Below are 16578 nucleotides of genomic sequence, written 5' to 3'. Positions count from 1 at the left end.
CGAGAGAAGTGAAAGGCAGTGTGACATGACAAGAATATTTCAGCAACTTGTGAAAACCAGACTGTACTTAGAATATAAATTCCACAAAATGACCACAAATGTAAATTCTTTTGTGGAAAGATGGTGTGTTCATGAGGTAATTTGTAGAGTTGAGGGTAATGACTTGATTTTTCTTATTTGAAATGTGAATTAGATATTAGTTTCTATTTGGGGCGAGTTGCGGTTTTCTTTATTTGGTTTACTTAAGATAATGGAAATAATTTGTTGATTAATAAAGTTCAATTCAAAACTCATTCTTTCCTTCTTTCCTAGATTATGAAGAACCGAGTTTTATACTAGGAGTTTCTTTTTGCTAGCAAGTGTTGTCTTTTTTGCCAAAAGAGAAATAAATACAAACATTTTGGATACACTTAATTACATTTCTTGCTGTAGGATTATCTGTAAGATTATGTATCCTTTTCCTGTTTGTTGTTTTGTATATTTTATACTTCAGACCGCTAAGCTTCAGCTTCAGCTTCATTTTGGAAGCTGGTGCTGTTTTGTGTTGTGTCAGATGACTGTTTCTTAATTACCATCTTGTCTTTTTGTGTTTTCAGCTGGGCATTGAAGGCTTACAGCTCTGTGTAGAACTGTGTGCATATGCTCTACAAATGGACCTGTGTGGTGATCCTACGACTAAATCTCTTGTCTACAAAATGATTGCTTATTTGTTGCCAAATGATTTGGAAGTATGCAGAGCCTGTGCTCTCTCTGTGTTTTTCCTGGAGCGCACAATAGAATCCTACAACATTGTTTATTGTCTTTACATTCATCCAGATCAAGAATATCATGTTGACATGAGCCTGATCAGAAATCACATACGGTTTGAGTTGCTCCGGATTATAAAGAGAGGCCTATATTTTGATCCAGAGTTTTGGAATCTAATTATGCTACGGACAAACTGTCTTCCGTTAATGGGGGAGAAAGCTATTTTTGTTTCTTTTCAAGAAGATGACGAGAAAATAATGAATAAGTGTGCTGTTAAAAAACATCTCAAGTATCCGAAAGAACCTGTTAGAGAAATAAGTGGTCCATTACGACCACAGTCAAAAAAGAGACCCGCACGTTCCACCCAGATCCATAGTGTGCCAGTTGAAGTTCCAGCTAAAAGTCTTGGGAATGGTACTTTGAAATACCGTCTTCGAAAACAAGATAATAGCTGCCGTAGGCGTTCCCTCAGACAGCATGATATGATGCAAGAAGGTTCTCTCAAACAGCATGATGCAATACAGAAACGTCCCCCAAGGCAATCCTTTAGTGCATCCTCTCGGTATTGTATAAGGAGGACAGACAAAACACCGGAGGAACCTCCCAAAAGAAGAGGAAGGAAGCCATCCATACTCCGCATTCGCAGAAGGGGTAGACCTCCCAAAAATTTAGCAATCCAAGCAGAAAAGTTTGCTTGGACCAAACAACAAAAGGAATCTTTAGAAAAGCCAGTTCTGCATATAGAACCTAAAACTCCAACAGCTTCTATTTTGTCAACTGAGGTCTTTTCAGTAACCAATAATGAAGTAGTAGCCATTAATATGTCAGTTCCCAGTAACATACAGTTGGATGGTTGTTTGGAAAATGCAGCTCCATCCATTCATACATTGTCAAATCATCTTCATCCAGTTTTAGGACAATTGGGTACCGGAGGATATTCCGAAAGCACTGGGAGCAAGGCAGAAACTATCACAGTACAGATAGAAAATGAAACTGAACAAAATACGATAGCAGACCCAATACTAAAAACTAATGAGTCTCAAGAGGTTTCTGTTATGCAGCCTTTAGTAGGGATATCAGAGATCTCTATGCAGCCACTTGGGGATGCTTCAGTAATACCATCTAAGCTATCAGATGAACAATCTAAAGAGAAGCAGATTTATGTCGCTTGTCAAAGAGGAAACGAATCTTCTCAGCAGATGAATGATGCAGCCTGTGATAGTTTATCTAGGCATTCAGACGGAGTAATGATAGAAGATCTTCCCATACAGTCAGCTGTGTCAACAGAAGTTAGCCCTCAGTCAAATATTAAGCAAACGCTTTTGGGAGAGACGGACAAGGAGGTAGCAGTACTCACCGTGGAAGCAAATATAGTGGGTGATTGTATCCAACAAACTAGTAATACTGCGAATAACTTTGTGAGTCCATCTACTTCTGCACCTCAGACACAGATACATGAAGTAGATAAGTCTGTTGTGTTACCTATCAGTATAATCAACTCTGAAAAAGATTCCTGTTCCGTTTGTTCATCAAACAACCATGCTTCAAAGCATCGGTGCTTGTTGTGTAACCGAGAATTTTTGGGTGGACACATCATGCGTCATGCAATGGGCCATTTACATAAAGGGACTTTCACTTGTGTGGTTTGTGGTAGAAAGATAAAGCGGCAGACACTAATGCTAAAGCATCTTAAGGCCCATGTTAAGAAAATTAAACGACGGCAGCTTGCACAGCCAGGGGAAATGGACAGTGGCTGTACTCCTGTTGAAAATGGCACTTCTACAAACTGTGAACATAAACCATCTGCACCACATCTCAAAAATAAACAGAAAATTCCCAAGCAGTCCGCTTCAGTTGAAAACCACATAAACCAACACAAAACCATTTCCCAAAGCCAAAATGACAATCCTGACAGTTCTGTAAGTGGTTCAGATAAACTTACAGATTCCATGGGGACTCCTAGACCTAATGGATCTATTCTTAAGAAGAAAAAAGGTGAGGGGCAGGAAGAAAGATTTGAATGCCCTGCCCAGGATTGTGGAAAATCTTTCAACCGGAAGTGGGCTCTTAAAAAGCATATAAGAAAAGTACATCAACATGATGTTAAGGCACATGAGTATATTATGAAGTGGTCCAAGGGAAAGTGCCAGTACTGCCAAAGAAAATTTATTCACCCTCAGCACTACTTAGATCACCTTAATAGGCATGGTAATGACAAAAAGTACTTCTGCCTCCAGATGAATTGCATAGAAAGATTTAAGACGGCTATAGACCTTAGCAATCACCTAAAAGTCCATGCAGAATTCCAGTTACAGTGTGCTTTTGCGGAGTGCAAAATGACATTTTCTGATTGTTCTGCGCTTCATGAACATGAGTGTAAACATTATCCTGCTCTACCTGTAGAAGAAAGGTTGGTAATAAATGTGAACTCATGTACACTTAGCTCTGCAGTTGTCAGAGATCAAGGACAAATTCCAAGTAGCTGTAACAAAACTGTGGCTGTGGAGGAACCACCTTTACCTAACTGGAAGCTTCGAATGGAGTCTGTGGAGCCAAAGACATATTTGCAAAATCTAGCCTCAAAGCATAATGTACCCACAAATGGAGACGATGATGAGAACATTGAGCAAAACCAGAAAAGTTTAGTTATGCGCATTTCCTCAGCAGAACCGCTTTTGAACGGTCATAGAGAAGAACACAACACTTCACCAGCTTTTTCTAATCTCGGGGAAAATAAAACCGGCAAAAATGAAAAAGAGCCTGATGTAGATCTAGGAGAAGTGGAAAGCACTATAAAAGTATACAAATCCACAGAAAACATACATGATTTGGGCACCACAGAAGTGAATACTGAAAGAACAAACCTTTCATCCATATCCCCCGAAAATATAGCTGACACTGCACAAAATGACACTGGCAATTCCACGGTAAAGGATTCTTCTTTGTCAAAACCACCTCTCAGAAAAGTCACTACAGAAGAAGCAATTCCTTATGGTTGTATCTCCAAGAAGCCATTTGTTAGGCCTCCACCCTCCAGCTACCTTGATGAACAATTTATTAGCATGCCCAAGCGGAGGAAAACCTCTTCGCAAAAAGTAGACTCTACTGCTAGTGTGCAGGCAAGTGCTGAGAGCCACAACACTCAGAGGCACAGGTGCAGCAAATGCTTTACTGTTTTTAATGACTTGGAAGCACTGGACAGTCATCTTGCACAAAAGAAATGTCAGAGTCTGTTCGGCTTTGATTCAGATGAAGAAAGTAAGTAATTATTTTACGTATTTGCAATGCTGGTGTACTATTCTGTGCATTTCTACAAGATATCTTTGTAACTGCATGGTCCATCCATATATGGTTTGAGCTTAAAATTATGTTTATGCAGTAAACACCCTTTTCTGTTGCCACATTGTTTCTTTGATTCCTGCTTTAATTACTATATACCATTCATCTGTAGACAGAGCAGTGATTAAACACAACACTAGAAATACCAAAGTCTACAAAAAAACTTTTAATCCCTGCCCACCTTAAATCCCTTCACACCTCTCCGTCAGCATCTTTTGTCTTGTTAATGTGTCTTATCAACACAAGCAGCAAGCAGCCTACTATCCCATTGCCGCAGCGCAATTCACAAAGAAGGTTCTCAGTGCTCAGTGTTTATCTTGGAGTGAATTGCCTGGAGTTCTAGAGCAGGGGTAGTCCATTATGGCTTAAGGAGTTTCGGATAGAGAAAATATCGTCATGTACAGGTCCGCAGCCTCATCTTGTTTAAGTTGCATTATACTTTATACATTACAGTTAATTTATTTATATATATATATATATAATACATACATATACATACAGTGGTGTGAAAAACTATTTGCCCCCTTCCTGATTTCTTATTCTTTTGCATGTTTGTCACACAATGTTTCTGATCATCAAACACATTTAACTATTAGTCAAATATAACACAAGTAAACACAAAATGCAGTTTTTAAATGATGGTTTTTATTATTTAGAGAGAAAAAAAATCCAAACCTACATGGCCCTGTGTGAAAAAGTAATTGCCCCCTGAACCTAATAACTGGTTTGGTCACCCTTAGCAGCAATAACTGCAATCAAGCGTTTGCGATAACTTGCAATGAGTCTTTTACAGCGCTCTGGAGGAATTTTGGCCCACTCATCTTTGCAGAATTGTTGTAATTCAGCTTTATTTGATGGTTTTCTAGCATAAACCGCCTTTTTAAGGTCATGCCATAGCATCTCAATTGGATTCAGGTCAGGACTTTGTCTAGGCCACTCCAAAGTCTTCATTTTGTTTTTCTTCAGCCATTCAGAGGTGGATTTGCTGGTGTGTTTTGGGCCATTGTTCTGTTGCAGCACCCAAGATCGCTTCAGCTTGAGTTGACGAACAGATGGCCGGACATTTTCCTTTTTGGTAGACAGTAGAATTCATGGTTCCATCTATCACAGCAAGCCTTCCAGGTCCTGAAGCAGCAAAACAACCCCAGACCATCACACTACCACCACCATATTTTACTGTTGGTATGATGTTCTTTTCTGAAATGCTGTGTTTTTTACGCCAGATGTAATGGGACATTTGCCTTCCAAAAAGTTCAACTTTTGTCTCATCAGTCCACAAGGTATTTTCCCAAAAGTTTTGGCAATCATTGAGATGTTTCTTAGCAAAATTGAGACGAGCCCTAATGTTCTTTTTGCTTAACCGTGGTTTGCGTCTTGGAAATCTGCCATGCAGGCCGTTTTTGCCCAGTCTCTTTCTTATGGTGGTGTCGTGAACACTGACCTTAATTGAGGCAAGTGAGGCCTGCAGTTCTTTAGACGTTGTCCTGGGATCTTTTGTGACCTCTCGGATGAGTCGTCTCTGCGCTCTTGGGGTAATTTTGGTCGGCCAGCCACTCCTGGGAAGGTTCACCACTGTTCCATGTTTTTGCCATTTGTGGATAATGGCTCTCACTGTGGTTCGCTGGAGTCCCAAAGCTTTAGAAATGGCTTTATAACCTTTACCAGACTGATAGATCTCAATTACTTCTGTTCTCATTTGTTCCTGAATTTCTTTGGATCTTGGCATGATGTCTAGCTTTTGAGGTGCTTTTGGTCTACTTCGTCAGGCAGCTCCTATTTAAGTGATTTCTTGATTGAAACAGGTGTGGCAGTAATCAGGCCTGGGGGTGGCTACGGAAATTGAACTCAGGTGTGATACACCACAGTTAGGTTATTTTTTAACAAGGGGGCAATTACTTTTTCACACAGGGCCATGTAGGTTTGGATTTTTTTTCTCCCTAAATAATAAAAACCATTTAAAAAATGCATTTTGTGTTTACTTGTGTTATATTTGACTAATGGTTAAATGTTTTTGATGATCAGAAACATTTTGTGTGACAAACATGCAAAAGAATAAGAAAATCAGGAAGGGGGCAAATAGTTTTTCACACCACTGTATTGAAATGGCACTGCCATTGTATCAACTTCTGCACTGCGAAAAGTCAAAGACTCAAATGAAATCAAGAAAGCTATAATTCAATGCCATTTCAACATTATTTATTTTCACTGCAACTCTGGACCCTGGAGGGCTACATACAATAATAAATAAGAAAAAATAAATAACAAAAGCAAGGTAAATTTGATGTTCAACTGAGAATTATACAAGTACTTTCATAGTAAGTTTTAACATATCAACAAACAATAAGACTTGGCCTCTTATAAAAATAAAATATATAAGAGTTTTTAATATCACAACTGAACAGGCTTAACCAGTTTCGTGGTAAATCTGAAAATCTTTAAATAACTGAACGTATCTTCCCCTCTTTCTTTCCCTTGTATCCCACTACCTACTTTCTGTTCTTCAGTGAGAGAAGTGAGATCTTGCTTGGTCTGCCAGGATTTTAAATCTGTGCTGGAATGGTGTTGGTGCCATCCTCAGGCATGTGTGAAGACTATCATCCCTGAATGTTTCTTTGTGACGTCCCAAAATCCATGCAACTCTAAGGGAACACTCGTTAGCAAGTTGTTGGCCAGTTTTAAAATCCTTGTTGACCGATCATTAGTTGGCTTTAAAATCACTTATTTTCTGTAGCATAACTACCGAATTTAGTGGTTAACTTTTCTCAAATGTAAGTTTGTGCTTAGTTTCATAGTGGCGTTTCACATTCCCACTTTTAACCTCTGCCACCGTGCAGATAAGACACAGCGGTTTCGAGCTTCCTACGGGAAGTATGAACATAAACACCTTGGTCCATTCCGGATTAAATTCCCGGTTTTCAGTGTCAAGCTTCCGCTGTTTAGCAAAAGCCATGGCACATTCATGCACAATTTTGCTGCTTTTCTCTCTCTTGTCTTTTCATTCCTTTATATTTTTCTCTCCCTGTCACTGCCGCTGCCGCAAGAGTGCCAGTTGTTTTCACGCGGAATGCAGGTTTTCCATGCCTCTATTCAGTGAAGGCCCGCCCTACTCTGCCTGTGATTGGCTGACATTCTTGCCTTCGCCTTGACCGATCTCAGTTTTCATGCTTAAACCCAACCAACTGGAACCCATGAAAACAATAAGTACTGGCCAATTAGAGAGATGTACGAGGCCCCTTTCACTGAGTAGCCATGTAGAAACACTGTCCGAGAAGAGTTGCCGGTAAAAATGTAATCTCTGACAAAACTAAATAAAACTCAGTGATATGTCTGTTCTGGGTCTGGGTCCAGACCCGAATCGCAGTCCGCCTATTAGTGACCTTTGTTCAAGAGGGTAAATAATATCCTCATTTGGAATACTTACAGTTCATGTGTGTTTCATGTCTACAACAATCTATGTAAACACGTCATTAAAACAAATGTTTTTCATGTTTTTGTAGTAAATGACAAAATGTAGACATGAACTGTATAATGTGTGAAGCCTGAAGTCCATATATCAAATAAACACTTTCACAAAAGGTACAAGTATAATACGACAGCTTTCGTAGTGCAGTGGTAAGAACTACTGACTTGTAATCAAGAGTTTGCCAGTTCGATCCTGGCAGCCTCACAAATTTACCATTTTGAGTAGTGAGCTGCTCTTATTGTTAATATTATAAAATAAAAAAGGTGTAAATTTATAGTACTTGTAAAGGTTAGCATTTTTTGTTCAGTTTTATTCTCTCAGTCATGATCACTGTACAACCAACCACCACCCCAGATCTGACGCTGTTAGTTTTTATTTGAAACTGGGAGTAACTGTGGATGTGAGTGGTGTTTTGAGACAATGGAGCTTGGAATTCTCTGTTCTGGAGCGATAAAAGCTGGCACACAAATGCTGGTGAATCATGCCTTCTTGGTATCTCATTGTCACTTGAATTTTTTTTATTCAGTGTTCCTGCTTATGCTGAATTAGTATGCACCTTATGGTCCATGCTGTCAAAGCCTAACTGACAAAAAACAGAGACATATGTATATATGATATTTGAAATAATTCATTTTATGACCTGTATAGTACATTTCAGAAAACATTGTGGCACCGATTATTCATATTAATTTGCATACTTTCTATCGGTTGTAATTAGTGACTGCATTTATTTTTTTTATATCTCTGTCCCCAAAACCCAATACCCTCCCCCCAACCCAATCTCTCTCCGATCCTGCCCAGTCTCCACATTTTGATACATGGTGCGGTTTCTTTTGTAATCCAGGACATGCAGAGGAAAGAATGATACAGAGGTCACTGCCGCGCTATATACAGTCCTCAAATTCAAATGTTAACTATTCCCACACAACTAAGGACTGTCCTTATATTTACGACATGTGTACCTGTTGCAGTGTACACACCTCTCTCTATGCTGTGGTTACTGTTACATTTAAGGAGCTTCTGACACTGACTGAGTTTGCTTTCCTGGGTGAAGCGGTTGTCTTGGAACAAAAGCTTGTCATTATTGCATCCTCTTTTTCCATCATCTTTTCTTATGAGAAGCGACGACGAAGTTACTCTGCTTCTTTTCTCAGTGGACCCCGTGCATGCCTTGGATAGTACATTTGCATTTATCGCTGCCAGGTCAAACATGTTGTAGCACACAACAACCGGCCACCCACATCCTGCTCAAACTGGTCCATGATGTCAGTACAGCACTGGGGGGAAAAAAAAGACAAATATGTTACATTTTGAAGAAATCATTTTATGATCTGATGCTGTTAGCTTTAAAATAACATTGCATTAGTTTAGTGATGTTTTCTGATTGGTACTATTCAGGTGATTTTGTCAGTTATTACTAAAACATGAATAATGTTTCTGTTTTAATGATGTGTTAACATAGATTGTTGTAGACATGGAACACACGTGAAATGTATGTATTCCAAATGTATATTTACCCAAATACATTATTTACCTTCTTAAACTACAGGCAGTTCACTCCAAGATAAATACTGAACACAGAGAACCTTCTTTGTGGATTGAGCTGCGGCGATGGGTGGTGGGGGATGGTATAGCAGGCTGCTTGCTGCTTGTGTTGATCGACACATTTACAAGACAAAAGATGCTGACGGAGAGGTGTGAAGGGATTTAAGATGGGCTGGGATTGCAAGTTGTTTTTGTAGGCTTTGGTAATTCTAGTGTAAAGTGAAACATGAGTTAATGTATAAAAGGTGTGGTAGTAGGAATTTTTTTTATAAATTCAGTTAATTTATTCCTTTACCATTCACCACAGTTATACTTCAATTGTTCCCCAAAATGATAAGTCCTGTGACAGTCACAGATTTTAATTGGTAGAAATTAATTTCTTATGCTACAAAGGCATACTCTAAAAGGGGTTGATGTTCACCAAACCTCCCGATAAGACAGCAAGTTAATAAAAAAAAAAAAAAAGTACATTTTAGTTGCTGTAATATCATCATAACTCTCCACTTTCAAACCCTTTATTCCAGGCTGAATTTCTTGCTACATCAGCTGCTTTTATGATCCTATAGGATCGAGGTGCACACTTCGATGTTTGATGTGGTGAAGCAAAATGCCGACATACAAATTAATTTGTGGTGCTTTTATATTCAAGCGTTTCAAGCATATTTCCTAAAGTAATGATGCGATATATTTTAAGTCCCACATACCATCTACCGTCAGAATGAACACGGCTTATTTGAGCCACAGAGAAAAAAAATAAGGACATAATGAAAATGTCTATTTTGTGATTAAAGTAAAAATTTCGGCTTTAACCTCATTAGTTTACTTGATCATTAAAACAGACCATCGTAAACGTCATCTTAAAACCGACCCATTTGTTAAATCACTACGCACTTCTGGGGCTTCCTCCTCACCTGACAGCAGCAATAGATCGCCTCACAGAACACATTAAATTTATGATATTCCAGCTGACTCTGCACATTTATAATTCTTAGATTTATACTTGATATCACTTTCATGATGAAATGCATTAAAATATGTATGTTACATTTTACAGATAAATTGTTAACTTTGTTTAAATAATGAATACTGTTAATAGTTATACATATTGGGTGGCACGGTGGCCGAGTGGTAGCGCTGCTATCTTGCAGGGAGTCACATCCCTTGTGATCCCTGCCTGGAGCTTGCATATTTTCCTGGTGGGTCTCCACACTGTGCTCAGTTTTCCATCGAAAGACAAGAAGGTTTGGGGATTTGGTGAAGCTACAATAACACCAGTTTATGTGTGTGTGCATGTGTTCACCTTGCGATGAGCTGATGCCCCGTCGAGGGATTTTGTTTCTGTCTTGCGCTGATGCTGCTGGAATGGGTGCATCACCAAATTGATGGATGTAATCATTAAACACACTTTTCAGAGATATTGTGGCAAGGTTTCCTCAGAATTTAATGAATGTTTCGGGCACACGCGTCGCATTGTGTAAAGTGTAAGCCTGACTTTCGGCGCCTTACTTTTCGGCTGATGATCTTGACTAGGGCTTATATTACAGAGCAGCCTGAAAACCTGAGTGTATATGTGTGTGTGTATATGTATATGTGTGTGTATATATATATATATATATATATAGAATACTAGGCGGAAGTGCTGTTCTCCAGGGCTCAGGAACCATCCTGGTGCCCCCTGGTGGAATCCAGGGGGGATGCCCTCTTGCGCCCAGGTGAGATATTACCCCTCTCTCGGCCCTTCCCTGCTCCAGGTGTCCCAGTGGAGCAAGGTCCCTGGTCATCTGCCACAATGTTTAATTATTCTGTCCATCCAGTGTCGCAACAGTTCCAGCATGCATCAAGCGTGAGGCATAAACAATCTTTGGATTGGGTGCCAGCTAAACGCAGGGTGAATACAATGCACAAACATACGCTAGTAGTATCACTTTAGCATCATCAAATCCCCTAAGCTACATTCCTTTGTCAGAAAACCGATGCATGTGGAGCAAACCCAACAGAAAAACATACAAGCTTCAGGCAGGGGACACCTGGGATGTGACCCCCTTACTGCGAGGTAGCAGCACTTCCACTGCGCCATCATGTTTAATTATTAACAGTATATGTTATTTAAATGAAGTTAACAATTTATCTCTAAAATGTAATGTACATACTTTAATGCATTTCATCATAAAATGTTATCAAGTATACCTAACAGCACACAGCTCCATAGCTCTTGGAAATCTAAAGTTATTTAGAAGCCAGTCATCATCATGGGGACAGGAAGTCCATATGATCTTATAAATATACTCTCTTCTAATTCTTCCATTTGCGATGTCTTATAATAACACTAAAGCAGCCATGGTAGTTGGAATAGTTTGTCCATTCCAATGACCATTATATTGTTACAGAATGATTACTGTCGAGGTATGCAATTAATTTCTGTGTGTTTGATAAAGCCCGCGTCATTGCATGTAAATCTAAAAAAGAAAGGGAGCCCACACAGAAATAGTAGCACGGCTGACGTTGGATGCCACCCATTTGCAAAACCAAGAAGAAATCTGCATAGGCATGGTCTAAGGCTTCAGTGAAAATGTACGCAGCTTTATGCAAACTTTACTTTTTATACATCTTAAAATGAGCATGGAAATGGACTTATGCAGCATTTTTCTGTGTATATACCGTTTATGCATGAGGCCCCAGGTAACCTAGTTGCCAATACTACACTGTACTGCAGCTATTTCCATTTCATCAGGTGTAGCTTTTCGTGTTTTTAATCTGTCACATGGAAATAACCTCCATTCTGCCAAAAAAAATAGACTGACATGTTTTTTGAGAAAGCTGTTTTAAGTTTGGCCAATTTTAAACCAAGAACTGAAGTTTAGGAGCTCCGGTACCTTGCAGCCCAAGCAAACAAAATAAAAGGTTTCAGTATTGTTAATCCAATTGCAAATGTTTCTCTCAAAACCTATTAGCATTTATACATGACTAATTAAGAATAAACTTAGGTTGTTTGCCATTAGGACACTCAAGAAATGGATGTTGAAAATGTGCCTTTGTAACTGTATGTGAATAATAAATTACTTCACTTTAACATCTGGACAGTTTTTCAGCAGCTGATTTGCTTTTGTGCTTTTGTGCATTTCATTATTTTTGATAGATTTGCTTTTTATTCTGAGAATTTAAGGTCTGTCCACTTTTAATCTTTTAAGTTGAATGCACTGTATTTCCCTTGTGATGTTTCTCAAGAATGGGAAATGAGTCTATAGTTGAAGATCACATTCCATCATATCTAATCTAAGTAGTTTCATTCTTTACTCTGACAAGTAACTGTTTTACTGAAATTTACACTTTGTCATTTTAACAGGTGCCTGGTAAAGTAAAAGGGTAGGTGATTCCCTTTTCCAAGCTGAGCCCAGTCTGAAGGAGGCAGCACACGAGCATCAACTGGCTTAAGTTTAGTCTTGTGCAAAAGGCTACCTCACTGCAGGTGTCAGCATTCTAGTGTGAAAACAGGAGCACTTTTTAAAATTTAACATCTTGGTCCAGTAAGCAAGAAGACTTGAAAGTATTGCATTTGTACCAGACTAATACTTTATTTTATTTTTAAATGGCAAAAACCATAGAAACAATCTACCATGCCTCAAAGAGGTGGAAACTTTTTCATCAAGGACAGCTCCTGGAGAAGTGTGCCGCATTTGTGATAACAGAAAATAAAGCAGATTTTTGCAGCCGTAAGGAATCTAAGCCCAAAACATACCGAGTACAATTATGAATGAGGGGACCATGCCCACCCAGTAAGCCGTTTAACCCTACCTGAGAAGTGTTCAGTACCTTTTTGAAGTGCCTGAACCCAGCTGACCCAGTTCTTTGTTTTAATTTTTTCTTTTTTGTTAATTGGTTTCAAATTATATTCAGGGCTGAATTTTTTTGGTTAATGTTTGAGTTGTGATTGCCTTGTAAATAGTGAAGACCTCTGAAACTCTCCAGCCACAGACGTGTGGATTGCTAGGGTTAAATTAATACTGCAGTATTATCTTTGCCTCTAGTCCTTGCACTGTGTTTTTCCTAAGTCAATCCTGAATGATAAGAGCTAGTATTGTAGCTGTAGTCATGTTTTTCAAACTCTTCTCACACCTGGGTATAATTCATGATTTATATTCTCCATTCTGCTTCCTTGATCTTTTATCATCGATCATTTTTTAATGCCATGACTTTAAACAACAGTGGCATTCACAAAATGCCTACACCTGGATTCTGTGCAACAACATAAGAAAAGTTATTCACGGACAAAAGTGTAAAATGAAACACCGTAAAAGTATTATCAGGTCTCCATCAAATTTGGTATGCAAATGATCATAAGTTTAGCGCACCATCTTGGCTGATAAAGTTGTGGCATTAAGTATGTTGGCACATTCTGCCAGTTCATATGGAAAGCAAGTCTCTAATTTGAAGTTGAGTGTGAAGTACTGACATTCTTTTTCTGAGCAAGTCATGAGCTGTGTTTTAATAATAATAATAATTCTTCGCATTTATATAGCGCTTTTCTCACTACTCAAAGTGCTCAGCAATTGCAGGTTAAGGGCCTTGCTCAAGGGCCCAACAGAGCAGAGTCCCTATTGGCATTTACGGGATTCGAACCAGCAACCTTCCAATTGCCAGTGCAGATGCCTAGCCTCAGAGCCACCACTCCGCCGTTTCAATAGGTATTGCTTTTTTTAGTGAGCTGGATCAATGACATAGGTGAAGATGACATTGTCTTAAGATTTTGTGATTGAATTAGAGTATGAAAGTGATAGTTTCTAAGGTATGTCACACTTGCAGCCACAGGACAGGGCCATCCAGATCATTTAGCACAGACAGCAGTGACTTTTATGATATTGATAAAGGCTGCAGCTGGGAAGTACAGTGACACTACTTTCTCTTCAGTGATAAATCTCTTTATGTGCTGGGAAATGTTGGTTTCACAGAGGACTTGGAGAAATGCCTTGTCTGATTTTAGGATCTGTCGCATATGGCAGCAGTTCCTTGTTGAATTTGAGAGCACAAAGACCACCCATATATCCAAGTTTCTACACATTTGTCAATTATGATTATGCTTTTCATAATACCAGAAGCAGAGTTCTTCAACGTGACCTTAATCGAGCCAAATAGGTATGGCACGTTTTCGGGAAACACCTTGCCTCACCTGCTTTAGAATGTTGAGTAGAAGTAGAATGACATCCTGCATAAAACTATCCAGATCTTTAGTCACTCAGAACTACTGTATGTGGCATTTAGGTGTGCAATACTAGTTATATCTTGAACATACCACTTATTTTCCTTCATCAAACAAACTTTTAAAATTAAAATCACATCTTTACTATACTATACTTTACACCATTCATAAGTATAAAGATGTAGTACTGGTGCAAAGGAAGGTTAGAATTGAACCAGCAACAAACTTTGAAAACTTGTCCCAGGGATTTGTGCAGATTTGGAAGAACTCCCATGATTCCTTCATAATGTTGCAGTTTCCATTTTCACCAGTGTGTTTACACTAAACCCATTATGGGCATTTGCACTTGTGCCTTCTAAGGCTCTGTAGAAACATCTTTACATTACTTTTAGAATTTGTAGTCTTAAAATGTCTCCCCAGTTCCCCTGACCAAATATGCTGTTATGACAAAAGTAACAATTTCCTTGAGTGCATTTAGACTTTAGAATATACTACTGTCAACTGCTTTAACTTTTGTTAATAATCTTTATTTATTGGAAGTAACTGTGAAATGATTAGAGTTTGACTGTACTTTGAATTCTTATTTGATTACACCCATTCAATTTACAGATTGGCTGTCATGTTTATCCTGGATGCTACAGCTTAGTGCCAGTTTGAAGGTGTCAGCTTCCATTATTGATGCCTACTTGATGCTTTTTGAAGTGAATTACTTGGGGCCTCATGGATAAAACTTGCTTACTTTTGGAAATGTGTGTAAATCATTTCTTAAGTAAAAGGTGGGACTTAACAAAACATGAACTTGGCATGAAAATTGACTTAACATTACATCAAGTTTCAATCATCCATAGATCCTACACAGATTATTTGTGTGTTGGAATTTTAGCAGCACAATGTAGTAAACAGAAATTCTAATTTTGCAGTGCATGTCATTGAGGCATGGGTCACATTCCAGTGTTCTTGAACTAATTATATCACAGTTGACCGACATGGTCTATCAATACAGCATTTTTCAGTGCTGGTAAAAACACTTAATGCATAAAGGTTATAGGTATTGCCTTAGTAGGCAGTCTATATATTGTGTCAATAGAAAGAGTGTGTTGCATATTGTATGACAATGAGGAATGGCAGCAGTAGCTCTATTGGAAGATATTGCCAATTGCAGGCTTTTTTTTTTTTTTTTGGCTCTCACTTACATTTAAGCCGATTTAGACTTCCTAGAGCCACTTTCTTGTACTTGTTTGCTGAATTGGTCTCTTGCGACCCCTGTTCCATTACAAGTTTTAATAACTGTAGGGTATTTGACACTTTTCATGGTCAGCTGGCTGACTGGTCAGGAATCTGTTGGTCATCCCTGAGCCATGTCATGCTATCTGTATGGGATTTTATAAATAAGATGCTACCCAGATATGTCCAGTTTTCGTTAAAGTCAAGGTAAGCAAGCTTAGGTCAAAGGAAATCTGCAACAACTGCCGTTTTTCCTAATGTAATCAGTGCAGTTGACTATACACATGTTGCAGGAAAGGCACCATCACAGAATAAGTTAGCTTTTTTAAACGGAAAGCACTTTCATTCAGTTAATATACAATTAATATGTGATACTAAAATTTGGCCAGGTTAGCAAGGTAGCCAGGCTAAACTCAACGATTTCTTTATTTTATCAAATTGTAGTATGGGAAGCACACTTAAAGGTAATGCTATCTGTGATGGTTAGCTTCTTGGTAAGTAAGCCTAATTAATAGGATTTTTATTAGATTTAGTACATTACAGACAACTTGTATTATCTTCCTTTCAAGTGATAGTGGATACACCACAGGAGAGTACAAAAAATGAAAGGCACTCCCAACATATGATCAGTAAAAGAAAGGACCATTTCTTCATTAAAACTACACTGCTGTTACAGCTCCACTAAGGTTTGCCATATTATGATGGCAGATTTAGAAGATGTACTTAGAATGCAAAGGGGCTTGTGTGTATTCAATGTTTACATGACAAAAATGTACTTTTTACAATTTCAGTAAGAATGTTCTGAATATCTTACAAGATCTGTGCATACAGTATTCAGCCTACAGCAATTTATGCTGTGTACTTGCAGCTGTCTGGACGCTGCATGATGGCATATTGTTAGTCCCAACTCCACTCAGCTGCTATCACTTCATTCTTTTTATTTGTAATGCCCACTGAGATAGCATAAATGAAAAGATGTTTTTGTTTTTCTCCACGTCAATCAGCAGTACCTTAAGTTCACAAACACTGTGGTTTTATTTTCTGTATTCTCCAGTGGTTTGTAGTA

General features: G+C 38.6%; 1 protein-coding gene across 2 annotated transcripts in view; it reads left to right on the top strand.

Moving 5' to 3' along the window:
* The window catches only part of znf654 (zinc finger protein 654), a 95173-nt gene that overhangs the window by 74926 nt on the left and 3669 nt on the right, over window positions 1–16578 (top strand). The window contains exons 8-9 of one of the 2 annotated variants that reach the window (XR_005632652.1): window positions 597–4005; window positions 12438–12867. Coding sequence is in view for 1 of the 2 variants with exons in the window: in XM_039744978.1 (XP_039600912.1) it covers window positions 597–4005; window positions 12438–12448 (3420 nt within the window). In the remaining variant the exon portion in view is untranslated. Of the gene's footprint in view, window positions 1–596; window positions 4006–12437; window positions 13619–16578 lie in introns of those variants that run through there. The other variant, XM_039744978.1, reaches the window with a different exon arrangement.

This window comes from Polypterus senegalus, chromosome 2 (assembly GCF_016835505.1).
Source record: "Polypterus senegalus isolate Bchr_013 chromosome 2, ASM1683550v1, whole genome shotgun sequence".
Lineage (NCBI taxonomy): Eukaryota > Metazoa > Chordata > Cladistia > Polypteriformes > Polypteridae > Polypterus > Polypterus senegalus.
Note: the sequence above shows the minus strand (reverse complement) of the source record. Positions and strands in the feature narration are given on the sequence as shown.